The 27,383-nt window shown below is 38.7% G+C and overlaps 1 protein-coding gene across 2 annotated transcripts in view; it reads left to right on the plus strand.

Annotated features, from left to right (window-relative positions):
- PDE3B (phosphodiesterase 3B) overlaps window positions 1–26,683 on the plus strand; it is a 179,334-nt gene extending 152,651 nt beyond the window's left edge. The window contains exons 9-16 of one of the 2 annotated variants that reach the window (XM_082683140.1): window positions 532–669; window positions 1,873–1,984; window positions 4,257–4,370; window positions 9,506–9,705; window positions 17,737–17,940; window positions 19,782–19,943; window positions 23,242–23,497; window positions 24,928–26,683. In XM_082683140.1, the coding sequence (XP_082539266.1) occupies window positions 532–669; window positions 1,873–1,984; window positions 4,257–4,370; window positions 9,506–9,705; window positions 17,737–17,940; window positions 19,782–19,943; window positions 23,242–23,497; window positions 24,928–25,142 (1,401 nt within the window). In that variant the 3' untranslated portion in view covers window positions 25,143–26,683. The remainder of the gene's footprint in view (window positions 1–531; window positions 670–1,872; window positions 1,985–4,256; window positions 4,371–9,505; window positions 9,706–17,736; window positions 17,941–19,781; window positions 19,944–23,241; window positions 23,498–24,927) is intronic. The other variant, XM_082683141.1, reaches the window with a different exon arrangement.
- Window positions 26,684–27,383: the final 700 nt, after the last annotated feature.

A 27,383-nucleotide genomic window follows, 5' to 3' on the forward strand; every position in this document is an offset into this window, starting at 1 on the left:
TACTATCCGTGCTGATACTGTCTTCATTTATATGGTAAGGGCATGAAGAACAGGCGCATGAAGCATTAAAAAACAAAATCTGCTTACTTACAATAGCACTTTTTTTGTTCTTAAGTTCCAAATTTAAGCTTTTTAGGGGGGAAAACCATTCCTTTTGGGAAGTTAAACTAGTAATAAATACCAGTATAAAGTTAGGAGTCTCTTTCTATTTTCCTTCGGTACCTGTAACTTCTAAAATGAAAACAGTGGATTTTAGATTTGTGCATCGTGCTTGGGAAAGACAGCATTTTTATTTGTAAAAGTGCTGTGAGGATTAGTAAGTCTTCTGATGCCTAGAAGACACTTTTACGCTTTTCTGAAGATAGCATTTTACAAAGAGGGAAAATTGGAAGTACACTTTCTATCTGAGAGTAACTTTTGTAGAAAATAGCATTTACCATTCAGTTTTAAGTGTTCTCGTTTAGGTGTGGATTTAACTATTTTTAAAAGGTAGGGTTAAGTTGGTTTGTGTTTTCTCCCCCATCTGTGCAGATTGAACAGGAAGTATCACTGGACTTGATTTTAATAGAAGATTATGATTCCTTAATAGAAAAGATGAGCAACTGGAATTTTCAAATATTTGAAGTTGTAGAAAAAATGGGAGAGAAATCAGGAAGGATCCTTAGTCAGGTTTGTTTAAAATCTCTGCTTTTTAAAAATTACAAATTAGTTTTTTCTTGAATCATTATAAAACACAAAATATAAAAACATGTAATACTGGCTTAAGCACAAATTCGACATTGTTTACTGAATTCTTTTATTTTTCCACAAAAATGGAGTTTTTGATAGAAAGTTTGAAAAGAGAAATCTATATACATAAACCCATATATTAAAAAATGAACATATGTAATGTATTTCATATAATTCTATTGAATAAGTGAAAATAGTTTTTTGGCCCATGTGAGTGGAATTTAATTTTTCTACAGAATAGAGTTACTTTATATTGAAGCCTCAGGTTGAAAAAGATGTGAAAGGTGAGCTGGTTCTCACCACTGAAACCTATGCCTTACTTTTTTACACCTGCCCTCCATGTGCTATACCCAAGGCCATATGGTTCATTTCATGCTAGAACCATGGAAAAATACTTTCTTTTTAACCACCCAGACTCAAGGTTCCCCTTGAGGAGTTCATTCCACAGCATCAGATTAACCTTCCCCAAATAGCATCCTCACTCTCTTTGAAGTATTTGAAGTATTTAAAGTATTCTTATTTATGAAATGTACAAACATGAGGGTAAATTATGTGGAAGGCATATAGTTTCATCTCATTGAAGTCTTTAGGGACAAAAATGTAATAAATACTTTGTTTTGACTTCTGTTGACACGTAGGACGAGAGAAGAATAGAATTCATACACCCCTTAATAAACTGTAAATAAAAAAACTAAAGGGAAGAGTGGAAAATTTTTTAAACTGGGACATGATATAGTAATCTTCCTTTGGTTTTCAAGGGTTTTAGGGTGATGTCTTCCTTTTTAATGTTTTGAAAAGAATTTCTTATAGGGAAGTTTTTAATAAATTATTAACTTAAAGACAAATGTATATGGTAATGTTCCCAAATGCGAATCACAAAAACATATTCTACTCAACTGCAAATAGAAATTCTGACTTTTGGAGTGCCTGGGTGGCTCTGCCTTCAGCTCAGGTCATGATCTTGGGGTCCTGGGATCAAGCCCTGCTTCGGGCTCTCTGCTCAGCAGGGAACCTGTTTCCTCCTCTCTCTCTGACTGCCTCTCTGCCTACTTGTGATCTCTGTCAAATATGTAAATAAAATCTTTAAAAAAAAAAAAAGAAATTCTGACTTTTAACGTGAATTTTATTTTAATTGACATTTAGGTTATGTATACCTTATTTCAAGACACTGGCTTATTGGAAATATTTAAGATCCCCACTCTGCAGTTCATGAACTATTTTCGTGCATTGGAGAATGGCTACCGAGACATTCCTTGTACGTATCAGCAGATCTTATTAAGTTCAGATAATACTGGTTTTGAAACTATTTTTCCCTTTAGATCTGAACACTTTCATAATTACATGTCTGGAAAAATTTTAAATAGGGATTTAAAAAAGTAATCTATGTCCTGCTACCTAGAGTTAACGGACTAATTATTAACACTTGTGTGTATTTTCTTATTTGTGTTTCATACAGTGAATCATAATACAGACATATATTTATATTTATGATGTGCTCTTTCCCTTAATTATCATATGGTCTACAACTTTGTGTTAATAATTATTCATCTGAGTATCTTATCTTTTAAAATGTTTGGTAATTAAGAGTGCCAGAAAATTCTTGACTTCAAAATATTTAAAAATTATCCATAGAATTTCCAGTTTTAACTGTGTCCTGACATGGAGTAACTGCTAATGTCTGCTTGATTTTATGGCAAAATATAATTTGAATTTTGTATTAGGAAATAATAAGGTTTCCTTATACATCTATATATTCTACAGTTTCCCTTCATATGGACACATTTGGGAAATCACTCATATAAACACAGAGCATATTATTCTTAAATTGGTATAACTCACTAATAATGATACTTAATGAGTATTATATGTGCTATAATTTTCACTTATAAAGTCTGCTTTTTAAAAAGTGACTGCATTTTATAAATAGAATAAAGTGATATTTTATTTTTTGTACTTATTTATTTGAGAGAGAGAGAGAGAGCATGCGCATGCACGAGCAGAGGGAAGAGGCAGAGGGAGAAGGAAAAGCAGACTTCCTGCTGAGCAAGGAGTCCAACTCAGGACTCGGTCCCAGGACACTGAGATCATGACCCAAGCTGAAGGCAGATGCTTAACTCACTGAGCCACCCAGGCGCCCCTAACGTGATACTTTAAAATGGACTTCAGAGGAAGGGGAATGGGGGGAAAAAAGGCAGTAAAGAGTCTTCACTATCAGCTCCAAATAGGACATTAAGAAAAGAGCCTCTGGATCTAACTTTTTTAAACTTTAGTATCCAGATTTACAAATGGAAATTCCACTAGTCTCTACTCCATACGTAGTGATAAGCCACAGAAAGCGCAGAGTAGAATTCCTGGCACATAGTAAAAGGTCAGTAAAAGGTGTTCACTATATGAATAATTAAGCTTCTGACAGACTGACCTCACGTCACATGGATGGCCTGAAGACTTAGTATTGTGTCATCTGCTGATTGTACCTGGTACTCATTAACTATTGAAGTGCTGGACTTTTACTGAATATCAGCTGTGACTGTAATCATTAGATCCATGGAGATTATATCATTTAATCTTTGTTGGAAAGTTTATATTATCTACCTTTCACAGGTGAAAAGTACAAACTCAAAAGAATCTTTCCCAAGATCCTAAAACTCTTAGAAACGGCAAAACTGGGTTTCACTTGCAGGTCTTGCTTTTTCACATAGTGATAGTCAGTAAACCAGTGTTTGCTTGATTATGTGCTGTGTCTCAGACACTGTTCTGGATGTTTTTGTATGCCATTTTAACATTTTGTCCTTCCAGCAGGCCTGAGAGGTAGGTATGTCTCATCTTTTTGGGGGGGGGTATTTGTGTTTTTTTTGTGCAGGGGAGGGGGGAGTGGGGAGTTCAAGTATCTATAATTTTTAAGTGTTGCCTTTATGCAAACATTGGTCTCCCTAATCCACGCACTATTTACATAGTATTTTTAAAGCTACAAAATAGCAACCTTCAGTAAAGTTTTCAGTGCCTTTCAATTAGCGCTTGTTACTTGCCTTTTCTGTGACTGCCTTACTATGTTTTCATAGTATTTGTGAAAGTTTTTATAAGAGAAGTTTTTAATACATCAAGAGACTTTAAAAAAGTAAGATGAAACCAAAGTTTCCTGGCTGGCCCAGTCACTGAAACATGGTACTCTTGATCTCAGGGTCATAAGTTCAAGCCCCGTGTTGGGCACTGAGCCTACTTTAAAAAAAAAAAGATGAAATATAATTGTGGGAAGTCATTCCAAGCCATACATTTTATTAATGAGGGTATAAGATAGTAGAAAATTATTGTACTTTAAAAAATGTCCTCTGTTGGGGCGCCTGGGTAGCTCAAATGGTTAGGCGTCTGCCTTCAGCTCAGGTCGTGACTCTGGGGTCCTGAGATCGAGTCCCTTTCCTGCTCCCCCTGCTTCTGCGAGCTCTCTCTGTGTCAAATAAATAAAATCCTTAAAAAAAAAAAAAGTCCTGTGTTTAACATAACATTTTTGTAAAATGTTTTGATGACTTTAGATCACAATCGCATACACGCCACAGATGTCCTGCATGCGGTTTGGTATCTGACAACGCGGCCAGTTCCTGGGTTACAGCAGATCCACAGTGACCGTGCAACAGGAAATGAAACCGGTGATTACGTCTACAAGCTTCCTTTTAGTTGTTTGTCCAGAAATAATAAATCAAGCTTTCTCCTTTCATTACCTCTCTTCTTTTAAAAATTGCTCTAAGTAAACTTTGGTACATGTAAATGACTATATAAATGTTGATGCATAGTAATGGTATGCAAATTAGAAAAGCTACAATTCACCTTAAGTTAAGATTCAGTACTGTTGAATCTACCGTATTTCTTCTCTGTGTCCCATCCTGTGGCTTGCCGTCTGGAATAGCATGATAATCATTTGTTTGTTCTTTTCTTTCAGTTCTTGGTTTTCTTGTTGTAGGTGTATCATGTAAATTTAAAATATATAACCTACACAGTGAAATGGCCATACTTAAAAGCCTTATGTATGCATGTAAATGATAACATTAAAAACCTTTCATAATATTGTGCTCGCTTCGGCAGCACATATACTAAAAACCTTTCATAATATTTATGTTTTGCTCCCAAAGAAGTTAATTCTGTTCCTCATCATAAATACAATTATTTATACAAATGTACTAATTTACATAACATGGTTCTCTTACTCTATTTTGTAGAAGAGGGAGGAACTACTCCAGTGAGATACATACACACCCCCCCACCCACACACCCACACCCATCAGGACAGAATCTGCTTAGTTACAAACGCCTGAAAAACATTATCATGTTAATCAGGGCGGATGTCATAGGCTCAGCTGTCGCTTTACAGTCTTTAGTCATTGAGTCCAAAGTACTGCCATTAGGTTTTCTACCGTGTCATATTTACTCTTTCCTCGTCCTCCTTATTCCTTCCATTAGTTCCGTACTTCTATCAGATCATTTTCTTCAGTTTTTGTTTGTAGATGTAGCTATTTTCTTAGAAGAATATTTTCATATTTTAGCCCATTTGATGATAGTGATTGATTTTGTCTGATTCTTACTATCGAGAGGAAATAAGGTTTCTACTATACATGGGAGGATATAACGTAGGGTTTTTTTTTGTTTTTTTTGGCCTTTACGGTACTCCCATGTCCGGTGATCACCATGCGGTGATCAACTGTCATCAGAATCACAGCAGTGCAGACCTTTGAAAATGTAGGTCATTCCACTAGGCAGAGTACCATGATCAGTAGAGATGCTGGCCGAGGACAAAGGGAAGATGGAATAAGAAGATGAGAAATCTGAGGTCCAGCTATGTGACCAGTCTCAGAAGTGAAGTCTATAATAGCCAGATGCATTTTCCTCATTGCTATTTATTTTATATAATAAGGAAATTTTTTCTTCCTCTTTCTCATTCTCCTACCATCCAAACATTGGTGGACTTTTGGGTTCTTTCTACTTTGGGACTATTATGAATAATGCTGCTATAAATATTCTTGTACTGGTTTTTGTGTGGATACGTTTTCATTTCTCTTGGGCACATTCTTAGCTGCAGAATTCCTGGGTCATCAGATGATTCTGTGCTTAACATTTTGAGAATCTGTCAAAATGTTTTCAGGGTGGCTGCACTATTTTATTTTCTCACCAACAATCCAATTTTTTTGCTGCCACTTGTTATTATCTTTCTGATAGCCATTCAAGTGGCTGCGAAGTGGTATTTCATTGCGGTTTGGATTTACATTACCTCATGGCTAATAATGTTGAATGCCCTGCCGTTTGTTTGTCTTCTTTGAAGAGATGTCTGTTCATGTCTTTCAACCATTTTTAAATTTGGTCCTTTATCTTTTTATTATTGAGGTCTAGGAGTTCTTTGTAGATTTTAGATATAAGTTCCTTACCAGATTTATGATTTGCAGCTATTTTCTCCCATTCTGTAAGTTGCCTGTTTACTTTCTTGATGGTGTCTGTTGAAGTACAAACATTTTAAATTTTGATGAAGTCTAATTTATCTTTTTCTTATTTTACTCATGCTTTTGGTATCATATCAAAGAAGGGTTTTGCCTCCCCCAAGATTATGAAGGTTTACTCCTTTGTTTTCTTCTAGGAGTTTCATAGTTATAGGAAGTTTAGGTCTGTGACCCATTGGAACTAATTTGGGGGATAAAAGTGGTCTTTCTTTTGCACATGAATATCCAGTTGTCCCAGAACCATTTGTTGAAAAGAGTTCTTAATATATACTCCACATAGTTGCCTCTTAAATGTTACAAAATCAATTTCTACCTTATAAGATGTGAGCATTAAATGAAACAGTGTCTAAAAAAGTCTAACATCATGCAGGGCACAGAAATGCCTCTTCAGCATGGTCTTAGCACCCTTGTACAAAATCAGTTGGCCACAAATATGAGGGTTTCTTTCTGGACTTTTAGTTTTATTCCATTGATTTTTTTTGTTTGTCCTCATACCAGTACATTATCTTCATTACTAAAGCTTTGTTAGTAAGCTTTGAAATTGGTAAGTTTAAGTCCTTCAACTTTGTTCTTTTTCCAGATTGTTCTGGCTCTTCTGGTTCTCTTGTATTTCCGTATGGATTGAGGTCCAGCTTGTGAATTTCTACCAAAGAAAAAGAAAAAAAAAAACCAGCTAGGATTTTGATAGGGATTGTATGAAATCTGTAGATCATTTTGGGAAAGTATTGCTGTTTTAACAGTAGTAAGTCTTCTGGTCGATGAGCATGGGTGTTTTTTCCACTTATTTAAGTCTTCTTTAACTTCTTTCAACAATATTTTTTAATTTGCAAAATACTGGTTTTGTACTTCTTTTAAGTTTATTCCTAAGTATTGTATTCTTTTTGATGCTAGTGTAAATGGGATGGGTTTGGGGGCTCATTTTTTGATTATTCATTGCTATCATATATAAAAATAATTGATTTTTTGCATATTGATCTTTTATCCTGCAATCTTGATCACTTTTATTAGTTCTGATAAGTTTTTTAGTTGCTTTCTTAGGATTTTTCTATATACAAGAGCATGTCAACTCTAAGCAGAGATAGTTTTACCTCTTTGTTGTCTGCTGGTCTCAGCCTGTCAATAACCATTGTTGGGGCTGGACCAGCTCTTGTGGTTACTATGATTACAAGAAGCCCTTTAGTGATTACCATCAAGAAACTTAAAAAAAAACAAGGGGGTTTATTACTTAAAGGAATTGAAAATTACACATCATAAGTAGGACCACAGAGCAAGGTCACAGGAGAAGAGAGAGAGAGGTCACGGGGCGGGAGAGGGAGAGAACACGCACAGTCGTGCATGCAGGTAAACATGTCTGAAGTTTATTGGGGTCAAGAGTGGGGGGTTTCAGTGGCTCACACTTTATTGGTGAATTTAAAGCGTAAGAGGAGGAATTTAAAGCTTGGGTAGAGAAAAAACCAGCAGCCCAAATGGTCAGTTATTGAAATCAACCAAGATTTCTAAAACAGAAGTGGCCTGGCTGTGCATCTAGACAGGGAGGCTGGCAGGGTGTTTCTTCGAGATCAGCGTCTTTGAAGTGGTGCTTCTTTGAAATGGGTACCTGGGAGAGCAAAGCTTAAATCAGGCACTTATGGTTGGTACAAAAAGTGGGGAAAACTGTCAGGGATTACCCTATACACTTCTCTTCCAGTCTGGATGCCTTTTACTGAGGCCTCCATTTAAATTGATCAGCCAATTAAAAGAATCACCATTTTCTGAAAGAAAGTAAACAAATGGGATCTATGATAATTATGCTGAAATGTCCTTGCCAGCTATTTTATTTTTCATAGTATTAATTTCATGTTAACAAAAAGCAAAACCGAATATACATCTTAGAGTCCTAATAAGTCAGTTTTAAGTAACTGGGTTTTAAAAGGATGTCTTTTGCCATTTTTGTTATTTTATATGTGTCTTTATAATTCTAGGGAGGCCCAGAATGCATATAACATAGGGAAAATTCAAATTATTGGCTGATGTTGATAACTACGTCCTATTAGAAATTTGAATGTTAAATATATCTTTATGCATTTAACTACCTTAATTTTTTATAATTATTTTTTTAAAGTTCTAGTGTGGGTGATTCTAAAACTCAATTTAAATAAAAATGTTATAAATGACAAAAATAATGAGGTATCTCTATAATTATCACTAGTGTATATTAAAGTCATTATGTTAAAAAATTCATTTGGGGGCACCTGGGTGGCTCAGTGGGTTAAAGCCTCTGCCTTCAGCTTGGGTCATGATCCCAGGATCCTGGGCTCGAGCCAGGACCCTCCTCTCTCTCTGCCTGCCTCTCTGACTACTTGTGATCTCTGTCAAATAAATAAATAAAATCTTAAAAAAAAATTCATGTGATGGCAAATACTGAGTGAAATAAATTATGATGAAGATTATTTTGGACTCTGACAAGCCAGAACATTATTCCTAGTTTCCACCAATGCAGTCGGTGAAATCTCCTGTCTCTCTAATATCTTTGTGGTTTTACTCTAAATATGGATTATTTTTTCCTCCATATACTTCCTATTAAGATCATTTCAGCAAAATTAATAGAATGACCATCTGAATAGATAAAGCCACAAAAACGCAAGAAAAAAAATCAGTGGTAAGATACTAAAGCATGGAAAGTATGGTGTTGATTGTGAAAATATTGTTCCTAACTAGAATATTAAAAAGAGAATTATGAGACATTCTTCAGTTTTCTACATCTCATTTTCCAGTTTTTCTTGCCATTGTCTTCTAAGGGCTTCATGGAAAGAAAAAGAGAAGGGGAAAAGGAGTTGTAATCAGGGCTACAAATGAAATGTTATCTCTCTGGTAGGATTTGAAAAGCATCGTATGCTGAGAAACTTAGTTTGTTAATACATTAAATTCCTAAATCTCCATACAGTTTTCACAAAATTTTATTCTCTAGATTGCTTTATCCTGTTAACTTTCTGTGTGCTGGCCATTATCTCTAGTCCTTAAATAATAAGTGTTAAGAAAACTAGAGGTTTGTAAAAATTATTATTAGCCTAATAAGAGAACATCATAAAAATCTCATAGTGTCTTATGAAGTGACTGTAGCATCAATGTTCAACCTTTTTCTTCTCTGGGAGCATGTATGTTGGAGAGAATATTTTGTTTTAAGTCTTTGTTTATAAATAGTTTATTTCTTAGCTTAATCAACAAGAGAAATAATCGTATTACCTGTGGGGAATCCCCTCCTCAGTCTCATTTTGTGAGGAAGTAATATGTAATGCTGGTTTATTTTGCTTGTTCCTCAGATTCTGGTGGTAGAATGAGCTCTGGACAAATTGCTTACATTTCTTCGAGGAGCTGCTCTATTCCAGATGACAGCTATGGTTGCCTTTCTTCAAACATTCCTGCGCTGGAATTGATGGCTCTCTATGTGGCTGCTGCCATGCACGATTATGATCACCCAGGGAGGACAAATGCGTTTCTGGTGGCTACAAATGCTCCTCAGGTAGGACATATTGTTTCAGAAAGTTACAAGAGTGATTCTGAAATTTCAGAAGGGTGTTGTATATATCCTTTTGTAATCCACCCTTCAGCTGAATCAGGTAACCATTCCATGTGCACTGTAATTAATTGGATTTTAACACATGGCCTTGACATAAGATGTGCAAAAGAGTGAAGAAAAAATTACCTTCTCCTACCTCAAAATATGAAATTCTGGAATCCTTGCTGCCAGTATTTTTGCCTTTGATTAAATTGATGAGACTGACTAGATGTAAGCCTCATTCTTCTTCCTTTCCATGGCTGAAAGTGTAATGATGAGGAACTATCATTTTCCTTGATGTCCTCTTTTTTCCTTAAGACTCACTCTAAAGCTCGTAACACTGCATATATTAATGTATGTAAACATTCCTTCTAGTACCACGTTATTTTTGTACCCAGTACAGCTGATAAGGTGCAAGGTTCCTTTACCGTCAAAATTTGCATAAGAGGTAGGAGTTCCCACTCGCTTTACACTTTTGGGCTTGGAACTAAATCCGTGGTTTTAAGTGGTCGGCTTGGAACTAAATCCATGGTTTTAAGTGGTCGTGGGTGTTTGTTTAGGCTGGTGATTCCTAAATGTCATCTTTGCTTCTAACTGCATGCCTTACAAAGGACAAGTAGTTGGTTCAGCTTGCTGAATTCATCTTGTGTCTTCACCACTCTGTGTGTAAACCTCACTTCTGATTTTTTCATCTTCTGTAGCCATCCTGTGTTGCTCTTGACCCATTTCTCTCCCACACTCTCACTGTTTAAAACAGAGATCGGTTCTCTAGCCAGAAGAACAGGATTCAGAGACAGGGAGAGAGGGTTAAAAATGCCACATAATTCGTTTCTCCTGTGGCACTTTATTTATTAATAGTCCATGATTTCCATAGGTAACCTTTTAATGAATTTCAGTCTAGATATTAATATTTGTCTACTTTCTAAGAACAGCTGTGGGAGAGATTATAAACTAAGGAGCCCATGCCTCCTCACACTCTCCAAGAAGTGGAGGTACTCTCTCTCTCTCACTTCACACTCTGTCATCTTTAAAAACCTGGGCTTGTGGGGAGTTGGGGATCTGGACAGAAGGGGCACAGAGCAAAAAGCACTGGTCTTAAGATCGAGAGACCTGAGTTCAGTTTCTGATTACCCAGTCATTAGCCGTGTGATCTTAGGTGAGTAACCCTTATCTTTCTGAGCTTCAGAATACAGACCGGATATGATTAAGGGTAAAGGGACAGCAAATGGAGGGTTGCTATTCCGTGTATCTTGGAGGCTCCTGAATCGGGTGTCTTATAGACAGAGATTACCAACTTTTTCTCTTCTGCTCTTGGCTTTAGATCTTTCATGGCCAGGTGAGTACAGGTGAGTCCGACTTACTACCTCTCCTCCAAGGGGATGACAAGTGGGGGCACTCCAGTGTTACTGCTGCATTGTTGCAGATAAACCAATGATATCTGAAAGTCATCCTTACAAGTTCCATGCTGGAACCTGTTGTCCTAATCAAAATAAAAATGATGTGAAGTCTGGATAGAATACCAGTAATACATGTAATTTCTAACTTCTCATTGTTAAAGACAGCCGGTAGAGGAAGCGATGGGAAGTGTGGGAAGGGACAGGAAATTGACAGGGCATTCAGCTGTTGAGAAGGGATGGTCTTCCACCCAGTCTCCTTGCTCACTGCCCGTGGGTCTGTACTCAACCCAGAGCATGTGAGTAGCTCTGTTGTGCGTTACATCACTTTCTGTTCCAGACCCTCCAGTGGCATTCACCTCACTCCTAGTAAAAAAGTCATTGTAATGGCTCGGGGGTTGATTCTTCTGCCTTAATTCACCCATGTCCAGCCTCAGTGGCCTCCTGGCTGTTTTCTTCTGTATCCCAGGCACGCACACTCCCTTTCTGAGGGCCTTTCCACTTCCGTCCTCCCTGTCCGGAGTGCTCTCTCCCCGCATATCTACGTGTTCATGTTGACACTAGTTCCGTTAACAATCCACAAGCCCCTCCTGGAGCTCCTTCTGTTCCTTCCCTGCTTTGTTTTCCACAGCAGTGATCATTCAGCATACCGTCTGTTTTGTTTATGACAGGTCTCTCCTCAGTGGAATATGTTTTCCTGAGAATAAGGATTTTGCCTTATTCCCTAACACCTAGAATAGTGCCTGACACATAAAAGTTGTTTAGTAAATATTTGTTGAATGTTGAAGGATGCCTGATTTCTTTGCTCTGCAGGACTGCTAGTTTGTCTGAAATATCCTGTTCTTCCTAAAGTAATGAAATTCGTGAGACCTTCTGCTAGTGCGTGTGAGATAAGGACCCTTCTGTGAAAGCCTGAGGCGTGTTTATTAGGTAATAAGTAGATCTTCTCATCCTGGGAAGCTCAGTGGGTCTAATTAGGCCACAATTAGTGAAAAATGTTATTGCGTCAGTAGTATAGAATACCACCAACTGGATCAAACATTTTTCTCCATTCTCCTGGCAAGGAAAGGACGCTGGGAAGGTATAGGAGGATTGTTTTAAATTCTTGCTATGAAAGAACATGAAAGGGGCGCCTGGGTGGCTCAGTGGGTTAAAGCCTCTGCCTTCAGCTCGGGTCATGATCCCAGGGTCCTGGGATCAAGCCCCGCATCGGGCTCTCTGCTCGGCAGGGAGCCTGCTTCCTCCTCTCTCTCTGCCTGCCTCTCTGCCTACTTGTGATCTCTGTCTGTCAAATAAATAAATAAAATATTAAAAAAAAAAAAAAAAAAAGAACATGAAACACTTGGGTTTATCCTGAAGAGATGCCAGTATTAAAATTCTACGAGATTTCTGAGCTATTTCCAAATGAAAACTGGCTGAAAGATGGGGAATGGTGCCTGAAGTATTAGAGTTTGAGAATATTTTGATGATATTTGGGGTAAAAGAAAATGTAATTTGAGGTTGAAATCTGTAAATTGGAGACACTCATAAACAGTTTATCCCCCAAAATATGGATCAAGGTGGTGACTAAACACATGCATTTGACTCCTCATTGTAACAGACGAATAGGTGGGGAAGGGTATTATCATCAGAAGCTTAACGAGTTTTCCAGAAATTTCTGTTTCTGGAAAATGAAAAACAGATGATATGGAGAAGTGAAAGTAGACTAGAGGTGGATACAGCTCAAGTGAACTCTAGAGAGACTCCTGATGCCATTTGCCCTGGCTTGCTACGCACACACGTGCACGTGCACCCCAGTCCCTATACACCTACACTACACATCTTTAAATAAAGCTTCTACAACCCTGCACTTAATCTCCAGGCAGAAAACTCATCTCTTAGATATTGAAGGAAACTGCCAGAAGAGAGTAAGAATTACTAGTTGTGAGTATTAGTACTCCAGAGTAAATCCTTCTCATTTTGGAAACTTAACAGCTGGTGTCTGGTCTCATAACTGTAGAGCAGAACCTACTAAGTAACAAACACCATCCACATCCATAGGGTTCCTACTCATCTTTCCAAATTAAAGAGACTCAACACTAAACAGAAGAGAATCTTCTCTCTCTCTCTCTTTTTTAAAAATATCAATAGATAACCCAAGGATCACTAGACAGAACATTAACCAGTAGCTTGGAAATAAAAGTTTAAAAATGGACAGGGTAACCAACTATAGGGGAGAAAAAAAATCTAGGGAGTAGAAAAACTTGTAAGTTTTTAAAAAACGAATTCTCAGAATTTGAGAAACACTGCATTTCTAAGAACAGCAAGCTATGAAAAAGGAAACATCAGAGAACAAGTTAGAACTCTTAGGAACTAAAAATATTACTAAAAAAAAAAAAATCTAAAAATTCAGTACAAGCCCTGGAAGTAAATTTCCAGGTAACCTCTGCCAGAATGCAGAGTAGAAAGAGAAGGAGATGGAAAATATCAGGAAGGGAAAAATGGGACAGAGTGGACCAAGTCATGAGCTGATTGTTTGAGTTTCAGAAAAAGACGGTCTTTGGATTGAAGGGGCTCAGCAGGTGCCAGAGAAGTTGAATGGGGGAGAAAACACCAAAAATCTGCACATGGAGTACCAATATACATATAAAAGAACAATAATCTGGGGTGCCTGGGTGGCTCAGTGGGTTAAGTCTCTGCCTTCAGCTCAGGTCGTGATCTCAGGGTCCTGGGATTGAGCCCCACATTGGGCTCTTTGCTCAGCAAGGAACCCGTTTCCCCCTCTGTCTCTGCCTCTCTGCCTACTTGTGATCTCTGTCAAATAAATAAATGAAATCGTTTTTTAAAAAATTAAAACAAAAAAAAACAAAAACCCAACTAGCACCATATTTTAGCAACAATGGATGCTCGAGGGTACTGGAATTAACAAATATTGGATGCCTACTGGGGGAGAGGCACTATTCTAGGCATCATTACTGAACAAAACAGGCCAAAAAACATCTCTGCTCCCATAGAATGTACATTCCAGAAAAGGAAGAAGAAGAGTAAATAGCGTATGTAGGAAGCAGAGAGAGAGATGATTATGATGTCCGAGCTAGGGAAAAAGTAACCCAGGGAGGGGAGGGGAAGGGGAGTGCTGGCCTAAAGATACTATTTTCAAGTTAGATTTCTCCCATCCAAGTACTAACCAGGCCCGACCCTGCTTAGCTTCCGAGATCAGACGAGATCGGGCGCGTTCAGGGTGGTATGGCCGTAGACTCAAGTTAGATTTCTGTATCCCGCTAAGCTACAGCTGAGTCTAAGAGCAAAAATGAAGACAATCTCAGATATACAGAGGTGAAATAAATCATGTACCCACTCACCCCTAGAAAGTCACCTAAAAAACATGTCTTAGCAAAATAAGAGTGATAAGGAAAACAAAGGATCTTAGAAGATACAGGGTTATCAGAAATTTTTGAACAAACCCAGAACTTGAGGATAAAGGAGTCCTGTTCATCCTGACTATTTAAGGAGAAATACCTTCTCTCTTTCTCTCCCCTCACCCCACCCCCCATTTAAAACTAGCTGCTTTTTTTTCCTGTAGCACCTGAGTTACTACCTCTATTGGATTTCTTAAAGATTTTTTTTACATGAAAACAATTTTTCTTAATCCAAGATTTTTTACTTTTTGGAAGTACCCTCTTTAATCTCATGAGTATAACCTAGTGACTTTTTAATGTTTCCTCGTCTCTTTTGTTTCAAAAGGGGACATTTGGTCACACATTTGTCAGCCTCTTCTTTTTGTGATCTAAGCCTTTGCTATGTCTGTTGGGCTTTCTTTTCATTTATCGAAAGGTGTTTATTATTTGTTAAGATTTATTCTGCCAGTTTGTATTAAACCCTGTTTCATCTTTCCAACTCAAAAAGAGGGTAAAAAGCAGTTTGGGATCATCACCTAATTTGCTTTGCCAAACTAAAGATGTGCCTGTGATGCGAAGGGAGGGAATCCCTTAGCTGGAGAAAGCAGGGGTCAAGATGCTTTAGCACAAAGTCCAAGCACGTCAGTTACTGCAGCTCCAAACTAGCTGGGCATGGTCTTCCGTCTCCGTCATCATCAGAGAGCCCTCAGTAAATGGCCGCTGAGGCTTCCTGTTTTACCTGGAATGGTTTTCCCACTGAGTTTAGGGTTGGTTTATTGTTCCGTGTCTTCAGCCAGTATTCTTCCTAAAGTGGAACAGACATTTGTCTCCTACTTACTGCTCCATGATTGTTTGTCTCTCATTATCTGGGAGGTCGTGGGTCTATTGGGGCCCAGCGGGGGACTCCTTCCACTTACTCCCCAGGTGGGTTTTTCCTTCTCATGTGTTAACTTAGTTGACCTCTCCTCCATCCAGTCCCACTTTCCCCATGTATCCAGTATCCCCACTGAAGTTTCCACTATGGTGATCACGTCTAGATTTTAATATCGATTCCTATTTTTATGCCCCTATTGTATATTTCTTTGGTAATTTCGAAGGGCAGTTTAAACGGTGAAGAAATTCTGAACTTACTTCTTTTACTGATGTTGCTAGCCAAGAGTTTATTAAGTCAGCTAGCTGGATAGGACACTTATTATATATTGTGCTGTACTGAGATGGAAGTTTGATGACTTCTTCCTGAATAGACAAAGCTGTTCTAATAATTTACCAGTTTTCATCAGATTTGATTATGAATTAATGAAATCACTATTAAATATAAATCAACTCCTTAGGGAGTCTTTGAAGCTTATTCTTTCTCTTTGAGCTTGATATTTGGAAGTTGTTAGAAGGCTAGTATAAAATGCCTTTTGTTTTGACCTATAACTGATAATGTAACAATGTGTTAATTCGAAGGCACACAGCATGTTCATTTGATACACATATCACGGTAATACTACCTTCATGTCCCCTAATAGCCTATCTTTTTTATGGTGAGTACATTTAAGATCTAGTCTCTTAGCAACTTTCCAAGTATATAATATAGTACTATTAACTATAATAATACTATTAACTATAATCACAGTGCTGGGCGTTAGATCGCCAAAACTTTTCCATCCTATAACTGCAAGTTTGTACCCTTTGACCAACATCTCTCCAATTACCCCACCCTCTGGTAAACTTGTCTGTGTTTCCATGAGTTCACCATTTTAGGATTCCACATATAAGAAGTACCATACAGTATGTCTTTTTTGATTCAACTCACTTAGCATCATGCTCTCAAGGTCCATCCATGTTGTCTCAAATGGCAGGATTTACCTACCTTCTTTCTCATGGCTAAATAAATATTGCATTTCTCTCTCTCACACACATACACCCCACATCTTTATCCATTCGTCCACTGATGAATGATCACAGCGGACCGGTCATGAACTGACTGTTGGAGTTCCAGGAGTTCCACAGGTCATGAACTGACTGTTGGAGTTCCAGAAAAAGATGGTCTTTAGATTGAAGGGGTTCAGCAAGTGCCAGAGAAGTTGAATGGGGAGAAAACACCAAAAATCTGCACATGGAGTACCATGGTAAAATGGAAAAAAAAAAAAAAATTCCTGAAAGAATGACAACAGCATACATATAAAAGAACAAAAATCCAACTAGCACCGTATTTTAGCAGATTTGACAGAGAAACGCAGCAAGAGAGGGAACAGAAGCAGGGGGAATGGGGGAGGGAGAAGCAGCTTCCCGCTGAGGAGGGATCCCAACGCGGGGCTCAACACCAGGACCTTGGGATCATGACCTGAACCGAAAGGCAGATACTTAATGTCTGAGCCTCCCAGGTGCCCCTAAGCCACTGGTTTTTAAAGTCTGTATTCCAAAGTTCTAGAGTAGGGAGGGTCTTGCACTGAAATGAGGTGGAGTGGCACACCAGCTGAACCAAAGGATGTGTTTTTACCTGTTTCGTGCTTCTCTTATTCCCGGGCACTGTGTCAGGGTCGTAATGTGGGAATGTGTCCTTCTGGGACATGCAGGACTCTTGCTCACCAGGGACAGTGCTCCTGCTTCCTCGTCTGGTCATCAGCACCTTCCTTGGATTGCATGCTCGCTATAGACAAGAAACATGTCCCTAAACCTGCTCTCTCTCTAATGACTTCACTGATAGCAGCTTTATCTAAGAAGGTTCATGGATTCAGTGAAGTAGACCTCAAATTTCAGCTTTACATCTTTTTAAAGATTTTATTTACTTATTTGACAGAGAAGGAGATCACAAGTAGGCAGAGAGGCAGGCAGAGAGAGGGGGAAGCAGACTCCCCATTAAGCAGAGAGTCTGATGCGGGGCTCAATCCCAGGACCCTGAGATCACGAGCTAAGCTGAAGGCAGAGACTTAACCCACTGAGCTACCCAGGCGCCCTTCAGCTTTACACCTCTTGAGGGCAGCATGGTATCTGGGAAGATGAACTTTGGAGCGAATTGCCCTTTCACTTACTAGATATATCTGCTGGAGAGGTATGCCTTACTCTTTTTGTACTTCAGTAAGCCCATTTAGAAAATTATCACAACCCTTCTTTACAGATATTAAAATGTTCAGCATAGAGTAACTACTCATTATTTATATTCTTCTAGCCTAACTCTGTTTATTATTAAAGATTAGTATCTCTGAGATGCCTGACTCCTTTTTATTACTTTTCAGGCAGTTTTGTACAACGACAGATCTGTTCTAGAAAATCATCATGCTGCATCAGCTTGGAATCTGTATCTCTCTCGCCCAGAATACAACTTCCTTCTTAATCTTGATCATGTGGAATTCAAGCGTTTTCGTTTTTTAGTAATTGAAGCAATCCTTGCCACAGATCTTAAAAAGCATTTTGATTTCCTTGCTGAATTCAATGCCAAGGTTTGTGATACAACTTAGTGTCTGGTTTTACTGATGGAAATCACTATTGTCAGTATTACTGATAAGTTTTTTTTTTAATATGTTAAGCTAGAATTAATACTACTCATAATGTAATAATATCTGATGGGAGTCAATATATGTGTCAATATTTTTAAAATAACTTTTTATTATAACACATCCTAACCATACTATCACTTGCTACCTTTCAACATGTCGACTTACAACTTTCTTTCTCATGGTGATAAGCCAATTCATGATATCAAAAGCTTTTAGAGGCACACTGGAGAAAGTTGTGCAGTGCCATGTAAGGTACTTTGTGAAACTGAAGATGGGTTTCTCAGAAGCCAGTTAATGCTTTCCTCACTTCTCCTGTTAATCCCTTCTTTCTGTTCGTGTTAAACTGGCTGGTGTGGGTGAGAAGTACCCTCCACTCTTCCACTGGAGAATAATGCGTTCATCTGACAACTGCCTGGGAGCTGCCCTGTAATGGCAGTAGCACCAGCTAAGAATGAGTAGAGAACAGGTGAAGTCCCCAGGTCAGGAATTCACATTCGTATTGAGAAACACTGCCCTCCGGTTTTAGGGGTGGAGAACTGCTGAGAACCACCACTTTATAGATGGTGAAGGAAGGGCGCTCCCTCTTTGGCTGGCAGGAAGCCTTTGTTTCCTTGATGATATTTGTGACGTAAAGGAAAGGTGTACCCTCAGGGTAGAGGAACTGATAACAAAGGAACACTAGATTTAACCCCCTGGGTGGAGACCCTATATGGGGCTGTCATGATATTAATAAAATACTTCTAAAAAAAAAATCAGCAAGAAATCCATATGCCTTTATAATTATTTTATAGTTGTGGAGCTCTGTTAACTTTTATTTAATAATAAAATTCATTCAAGTGCTAAGAGTAGTAGAAGATTTCACAGGTAAAAGATCACCTAGTCCAATGCTCTTGAATCTGTGCTTCTCGGAAGTTTCTATTCCATAGTCTCTCAGGAAAATGCCGAGTGGGGCTCTGGATCTCCTACATGGTTTCAATCCAAAAAGCTCTCCAAACTTTCAAGTGTTTGATAGTGGTGGTCTAAATAAATTTTCCTTTGACAAAAGGATTTGGTGCCCCAAAAACTATTCTCAAACCAAAGTTCAGAAGCCACTGATCTGGCCCATTTATTTCATTCTTTTACAAAAGGAAATTTGAGTTTTTGAAAGGCAGAGTAATTCTCCTAATTAGTGATGATAATTATATTTAAATAACCGTGTTAGTATTTAACATTTACTGTGAACAAGGCATTTTTCGTTTATTAATCCTCATGGTAATATGGCTAGATTGGTACTACTTTTCTTGTTTTAGAGATGAAGAGAGTTAGATTCAAGGAGGATAAGTGATTTTTCTATTATTATACAATGAGTAAATCATTGATTCAGATTTGAAACCAGAGGGATCAGCTTTTAAGACTTATGTTCTTTCAACTATATCATATTTTCCTTTCACAGCTGAAGCCTACTTACTTCTCTGTAGATACTAAGTGTTTTTTTAAAAGTAGAATTAGTTACAATTTTTAAATGATTTATCAATGTTTTGCATACACATAAATGTAGTATATATTATATATTAACACATGTTATATGCACATGTTATAATTTTCCATGGTAATCACAAATATTGAAACCCATGGTTACGTTTTTATGGTGTTCTGCCTCCAGTGAAGCAAAATTATGACACTTCAAAGGGATATTTAACCCATATTCCTTCCTGTAATTTAGATAGGAAGCAGTTTTAAGATAATTTGGTTAAAACAAAACTCCTGTGCCCTCAGAACCTAAAATAACTGTTTTTCCAAAATAGGCCAATGATGTAAACAGCAGTGGTATAGAATGGAGCAATGAGAGTGATCGCCTCTTAGTATGCCAAGTGTGCATCAAGCTGGCAGACATCAATGGCCCCGCCAAGGTTCGGGACTTGCATTTGAAATGGACAGAAGGCATTGTCAATGAGTTTTATGAGCAGGTAAGTTCAATGTGAGACGGGTGGGATTTTTGAGAGCTGCCCTCCGAAGGCATTAGTTTTCGGGATTTGGATAGCTACATTAAATGTTGGAAGCCTGCTTACTTTGACCAAAAACAGTTAGAAATTGTAGAATTTGCACTGCTCTTAGTATTTTCTCAGCTCCTTTTCACTGATAAAAATTTAAAAAATAGCTCATTCCCAACTGACATGGGTCGAATGTCCCTTGAGGCTACAGGTCAGGGCTCTTAAAACCCTGAGTGCCCATGACTTTGGATGGTTTATTTCCAGATAAACCTGGATTTTCAATTGATTCAGGGTATTTATTTATTGACTCGGGGTATGATATTTAGAGAATATCAACCCGTTTTCAACTCCGCTCTAGAAAGACTGCCTGCCTGCCTTAAAAAACATCAACTGGGTAAAAGTCCTGGTTGTGGCGGGCGTAGGCAGCTGGACATTTGAGGGCTAGAAATGGGGATAAAGTAGGTTTTTCATGGTTTTTAAAGATTTGGAGATTAAAAACAAGCTCTTCCCAGTTTTAAAATCTTTCACATACTACTCCTGTAAGGGAACTCAGTTTTGTGTGCCCCACACGCAGCGGAGCTGGTCACAGAGAGGCTGAGTGTGCATCAAAGAGTTCACCTGAGAGGCGGCCGCACCTGGAGTGGCAGGCCTCAGACTGGGCTCCTCACGGCGGGAGAGTCCGAGCACATAAGGCAAATGAAAAGGATGTGCGTACGTGGGAGAAGAGCTGTGTGATGGCAGAAGTCAAGGAAAGGAAATTAGGAAGTAGGGAGGGTCGCAGTGGAAACATGGTAGCAAGCTGCGTGCCAAGAACAAGCAGATTCGGGCAAAAAGGTACAGTTAACATAAAAAGTTAAGCATTACAAAACCTCTGGTTATTGGTTTCAGTACCACTTTGCAGAATATTTGTCTTTTTTTTTTTTTGGTCCAATTCTTAAGCTCCCTACAATGTAGAGGTACAAGCCAGCATTTCATTATTTCCAAATTACCAGATACATCTTGACTTTGGAGCTGCGTTCCTTGGGAATCCTTGTTGACCCTAATAATCAGGCAAGATCAAGAGGTCTACCAAATGAGGCCTTTGAGACAGAGTTTTCTTACCATGAGTTGCTACTCCAGCAGGGGTGATGAACTTGACCCCATAAACTGCATATTTACCCGTTCTAGCTTGTTACATCCGGGGTGTATTGAATAGTGAACGTGTAGTGTCTTTCACCCACCCTAGGGCTGTTTACAAGTTATAAAACACTGTGCTGTGAAAAAACCATGGGAATACATAAGGATCCAAGATTATTAATATTTTACCATTTTGATACATTTGAACTAAATTATATATAATTTGGAGATGAAAATGGTTATAAATATTCACCTAGAGATTGCAGTATACTATTTGCATGTTACCATCTTCATTCTCAAAAATGGCTGAAGCTGGCTCATATTCACAAAAGATGAATTTTACATTAAGGAAAGTGCCATCTTTATATTATCTGTGCAAACAGAAGTAACAAAAAAGCAGTAGTAGTATATGCCAACTTTAGAAGACTCACTAATTCAAAGAACATTAGAAAAGTTCATTTAGACCCAATTTATGATATATATATATATATGTATATAAATATTTATTTATTTATTTGACAGACAGAGATCACAATTAGGCAGAGTGAGAGAAAGGGAAGCAGGCTCCCTGCTGAGCAGAGAGCCTGATGTGGGGCTGGATCCCAGGACCCTGGGATCATGACCTGAGCCGAAGGCAGAGACTTTAATCCACTGAGCCACCCAGGTGCCCCTATTTATAATATATTTTTAAAGTATATAGAATTCTTATTAAAGTGGGAAAACATGCTTAAGGTTGAAGCCTGGGTTCTCTTCTTCACTGGCAATGTGACCTTAAGTAAGTCTGTGCCTCAGCTTCTTCATTGATAAAATAGGAATATTTGATGGTATCTAGTTCATAAGGTTGCTATGAGAATTAGGTGAATTAATTAAGTTCTTAGTACAGTTCCTGACATATAAGTGCTCAATAAACGCCAGCTACTATAATTCCAGACCTGTCACAAAAAACGTTATTTCAGACAGTTTTACTTAATCTTTTTAAGTTTCATTATTCATATGTTAAAGGAGAAAAAGGTCATCTGGCATCCTACCACACAGGGTCGTCTTGAAGGCTCTCACAAATCTGGTTATGCTATTAAGCATCCTTCCGATATGGATGCAAAATTCTAATCTTGCTGAACTTTTTATTATCTTAATTATCCTGTCTTTATATCCTTATAGCCATTTAAGTACCTTGGGCTAAGAAAAGCAAAACTTCTATTAAAAAAAAAAAAAAGCCAAACTTACAAAATTCTAGAATCCTGTGGATAAACCCAACTGAGGCTTGTTTGTTTTTTCCTTTTTCTTTTTCTGTAAACAGTTTTCTTCCTCACAGAAGGTAAAATCATAGATTTTTGATAATGGGCCAGTCACTAGAAGAGTTTTCTGGTTGTTTCCACAGGACATTGGAGATAGACGTTGCTTGCCCACGGTTCATTCTGGACTTTATACATTCCCCACCAGTTCAGAGACTAGGAACCAAAAGGTCACTAGGACCATTTGGGGAATCCTCAGTACTGTGCTAAATACTTGATACAACATTGCTTTTCATCCTCACAGCAAGCTTGTAAAGTAGATTATTTAAGACTTTACACCTGAAATGGGCATAGAGCATACGTCTGGTAGAAAGTAGCAAAAGCAGGGTTTGAAAACGGCATCTGTCTAATCTCAGATTACACTCTTTGAAGCCCTGGAGACCACAGGGGAGGGTGTGGGCGGGCAGACCCCACTCCTCACCAACTCCTCACCTCATCTCAGCCGCCCATACCTCTGCTTCTGCTCTTAGAAACGGGTAGGGTGCTGAAAGGCTTTTGCAAAATTCAACTCTGGGCGTTTAAGGTACAACAACTTGCTGATACTATCTCCCCTATCTCCCCCTAGAGAAAGAGACATAACATTTTTCAGGTTGTTAGATTTGTTGTTTTGTGTGTGTGTGTGTGTTTTTCTTGTTCACTGAACATTAATCATTTTGGTTGATTGGTGAGGTGTGAAAGTCTTACTTTGGATTTCTCAAGATATCTGAGAAATTATTACGGTTGAAATGACAGAGTAATTAGACACTTCTTTGTAATAATTATTTTGATGTAGACGGCATATTTAAAAAAAGATAATATTAATAGGAAAAGCTCGGTGGTTATTCTTTCAACAGTTCAAAATGTACTTTTCTTTTAAAAATGATTAGGGAGATGAAGAAGCAAACCTCGGTTTGCCCATCAGTCCCTTCATGGATCGTTCTTCACCTCAACTAGCAAAACTCCAAGAATCTTTCATCACCCACATTGTGGGTCCTCTGTGTAACTCCTACGACGCCGCTGGCTTGCTGCCGGGTCAGTGGGTAGAAGCAGAAGAGGACGAGGACACTGAGAGTTGTTACGATGAGGAAGATGGTGAAGAATTAGATACCGATGATGAAGAAATAGAAGACAGTCTAAATCCTAGTAAGAATATAGGGATGCTGTGATTTCTTAAATGGATATTTACAATTAGTAACATTAAGTTTGGATCTCTGTTTTGGGGGGTTGTTTTGTTTTAGAGAGAGGGTGAGGGAGAATCCCAAGTGGGACTTGATCTCACAACCCCATGATCATGACCTGAGCTGAACTCAAGAGTCGGACGCTTAACTAGCTAATAAGCCCCTGGATCTTTAAGATACAGATTCAGGAGTTGTGTCTTGAGTAACTACTCTCTGAGTGTTCAGATTGAATGGGCTCTTGAGTCACTCCTGCGTGCTGGGGGACGTGCTCACGTGTTCACGCCTGGTCTTTGTCTCTTCTGGGTCAGTCTGCTGCAGGAGGCCTCGCCTTTGCATGCTCTGTAGGGCTGTCACCATGTCTGACTTGGTGAGGTGAGGTGCTTCGTGTGGCTAGTGCACCCACCCCTGCTAAACTGCCTTCCTAGTGTCTGGGAAGGTGGATCACAACTGTTGGGAGAAGAGAAAACGTAGCTTCTCTAGCTCTAAGGGGAGAAGCAAGTTTAGGGCTGTGATGGATTTGAATTGCCAAACTGTAGGGACATAGTTTTCTATACAAAGCAGTGACCATAAATAGAGAAAAAAAATTTTGTCACTGTTGTAGCTATAAATGAAATCAGTTATTTGCTCTTTAAACTAGAATTGAAGGGGGGCACCTAGGTGGCTCAGTTGGTTAAGTGTCTGCCTTTGGCTCAGGTCATGACCTTGGGGTCCTGAGATCAAGTCCCACATCAGGCTCTCTGCTGAGTGGGGAGACTGCTTCCCCCTCTCCTTCTGCTGCTCCCCTGCTTGTGCTCTCTCCCTTTCTCTCCTGCTCTCTGTCAAGTAAAGTAGAATTTAAATTATATCTAGCATTCCAGGCATGCTCTAAATGAGAACAGATAACATAATTTGGAAGAACTGCCCCCACCCCTCAGCTGTGTTCGGGGACACCATCAGGAAGAGTAGTCATCGTCTGCCTCTACCCTCTGCGCATCATCATGGACAAGCTGACTGGCTTCCAAAAATTATTTATATTCACTGAAACCTTGGTAATGGTGTTTAATTCAATACCTAAAATCCTAAAAAGGTTGTTGAACTTCACATTGCTATTTATCATTTGAAACTTTAGGACCCCTCCTCCCCTCGCTCTCCACCCAGTCTTCCCTGGTCCCCTCCTCTGCTTTATTTTCATCTGATAACACCACCAGCTCACGTTTCCCTTCTCCTGTTGCTTACCTGGGTCTTTCCATTAGAATACGGGCTCCACAGTGCTGATTATTTCCGTCTTGCTGTTTATTACTACAACCCCGGTGCCTGAAATAAGTGCCTGGAACGTAACAGGCACTCAGATGTTTAGTGAATGAACGAGGGAACTGTATTGCTACAATCACGATATATTGCTTTTAAATTTCGCAGAACCGCAAAGGAGGAAAGGCAGACGGCGAATATTTTGTCAGCTCATGCACCACCTCACGGAAAACCACAAGATATGGAAGGAAATGATAGAGGAAGAAGAGAAATGTAAAGTTGATGGGAATAAACTGCCGGCGGAAAATCCTTCCTTACCTCAAGCAGATGATATTCAGGTCATTGAAGAAGCAGATGAAGAAGAGGAGAGGCCGTTGGAATGAAAGAAAAGGCATTTGGAAGAAGCCTGGAGGGCTGTGCCCCGGGGTCAGTGTGCTGACCCGCGTCGGACCATTCTTGCGGGGACAGGCCCAGCCACTGTGAGAGGCTCCTCGCCACGAGGACTCTGCATGTACCGTTGGAGCACGGCTCCCGCTGACCCAAGTCGCGAAGCTGTGCCTGGACGCCTTCACTGGGACACCAGTGCTCTGTCGTAATGATGCTTTGGTAGTAAGCGCTTCCTTTTCACGAATGGTAGCTAGAACTAAAAATTCAAGTGACTTCGGTTTCCAGCGTGGCCAGAACTTTTTGCTTTCATGAAAACAGGATTCCTATTGTTTTTTTTTCCCGAACGTGTCTTTTAGGTCTTTGAACATTTTGGCGAGGGGTGGGGGGGGAGTCTGTGCCCATCGAAAAAGGAATCCAGTGTTGCCTTTCCAAGGGGCCTGTTCAGTGCAAGAACTGCTCAGAGCTGTGCTCCCAGCTGCGTTTATCCATGAAAAACTGACCTTCGTTAAGTATAACAGAATCCAGGTGCATCGATCTCTGATGCTTCTTACTGTTATGTGTCTCCTCTACGTGTGTTCGATTTCTGCTCGGAGTATTCAGGTTTGCCGTGGACATCAGAAGTCTGAGTTCCAGTCCCACTGACTTATTAACATTCCATGCTTGAATTTTTGAAGCTGTTTTGGGTGTTAACAATGACGGGATTTTCTTCTTTAGTCAAAAATGGTTCTTACTACTGTTGCTCAGGATTCATACTTTTAAACATTTAGTTAATAAAAACACAGATTTGTCAGAAGGAAAAGGAATTGCCCTAAAGATGTTAACCTTTTATGAAATGAGCATTACTCCTTATTAGATAAATTCAAGTCTAATCAAAGAAAGAGGTGGGCTCCGAAAGCCACAGCGAATAATTGGATTATGTGCTTATGTCCGGATCCTATGTTAGGTGTCACGCGTTTAGTCACTGTAAAACTGATGCCCATCCTTGTTCATTTCCTGCTGCCTTGAGACTACATGACAGAAGTGACCTAGGACTACTGAGTACTGCTAACCCAACTGTGAGTCTAATTTAAAAAAAAAAATGCTAGGAATACTTAATTGCAAAGAAAATGGACCATATTTACAATGTTCATGAACTCCTTGGGTACAGATACGTACCTGAGTTGTGAAAGATTGTTGATGATCTAAAGAATAGTCTAAATGCTAACAGGATGGGAGACTAAATTATTTTTTCTTGGAGACCATATTTTGGATCAATGGCTTTTTAGACAGTAAAACCATTAATTTTCTAAGATGATTTCTTTTAAGTATAATGTCAGGCAGTTTCTTACCTACCTAGAATTATTTGGCATTTCTCAAAGATATTAAAGATCTTTAGAAGTGTTGGAAGTTTTGATTTTGTATAATATTGAATGGATCACCAAGCTTTATTTATTAGACATGTTGAGTGTGAAGTTCCTTCCTGCCACTTTTGCTACCACTGCCACATAATTTGTAATCTGGTCACACATTACTGAGTAATAAAATTTTAACTAATTTATTGAGTTTGCACTTTAAATGTATATATCCTGGGCTCTTATTTCCCTGGTGTACATTTTGCATCCTCCATAAGTATATTTCTAATATTGGAAAGTACGTGTGTATAAATTCACATGTGCACATATACATAATGAGACTCGGATTTCCTATTAAAATTTTGTATGGGGGTTAAGGTATGTATTTTCTCAAAAGGAATGTTTTTTATTAAAAATACTATTACCGAGAACTCATTTTTAAATAATTTAACTTTTAAATTTATCCTTTGCTAAATAATTGACATATTAAAGTAGACCAAACACTAAGAAGTATCCTAGCTGAAGCAAATTCATAAACTTTAAGAAATGAATCTGACTATATTAAGTTTACACAGTGCTATTAAATGCAATCTTACTTGAAAAGTTGCCAGAAGGGATGCCTGAGTGGCTCAGTCCATTAAGCGTCTGCCTTTGGCTCAGGTCATGATCTTAGAATCCTGGGATCAAGTGGGGAGCCTGCTTCTCCCTCTGCCTGCCACTTCCCGTGCTTATGCTCTCTCTGACAAATAAATAAAATCTGGAAAAAAATTTAACATAAGCCAAATTACATATTTTATTTTGGTTACTACTGAATCAGATTAATTTTATTATAATTTTCATCATGAATTTGCTATTTTATTAACTCACTGGTCTTGGAAATAATTTTATAGTGCTGTAGCTGTGTGC

The sequence above is a fragment of the Mustela nivalis genome (assembly GCF_964662115.1).
Source record: "Mustela nivalis genome assembly, chromosome: 9".
NCBI classification, from domain to species: domain Eukaryota; kingdom Metazoa; phylum Chordata; class Mammalia; order Carnivora; family Mustelidae; genus Mustela; species Mustela nivalis.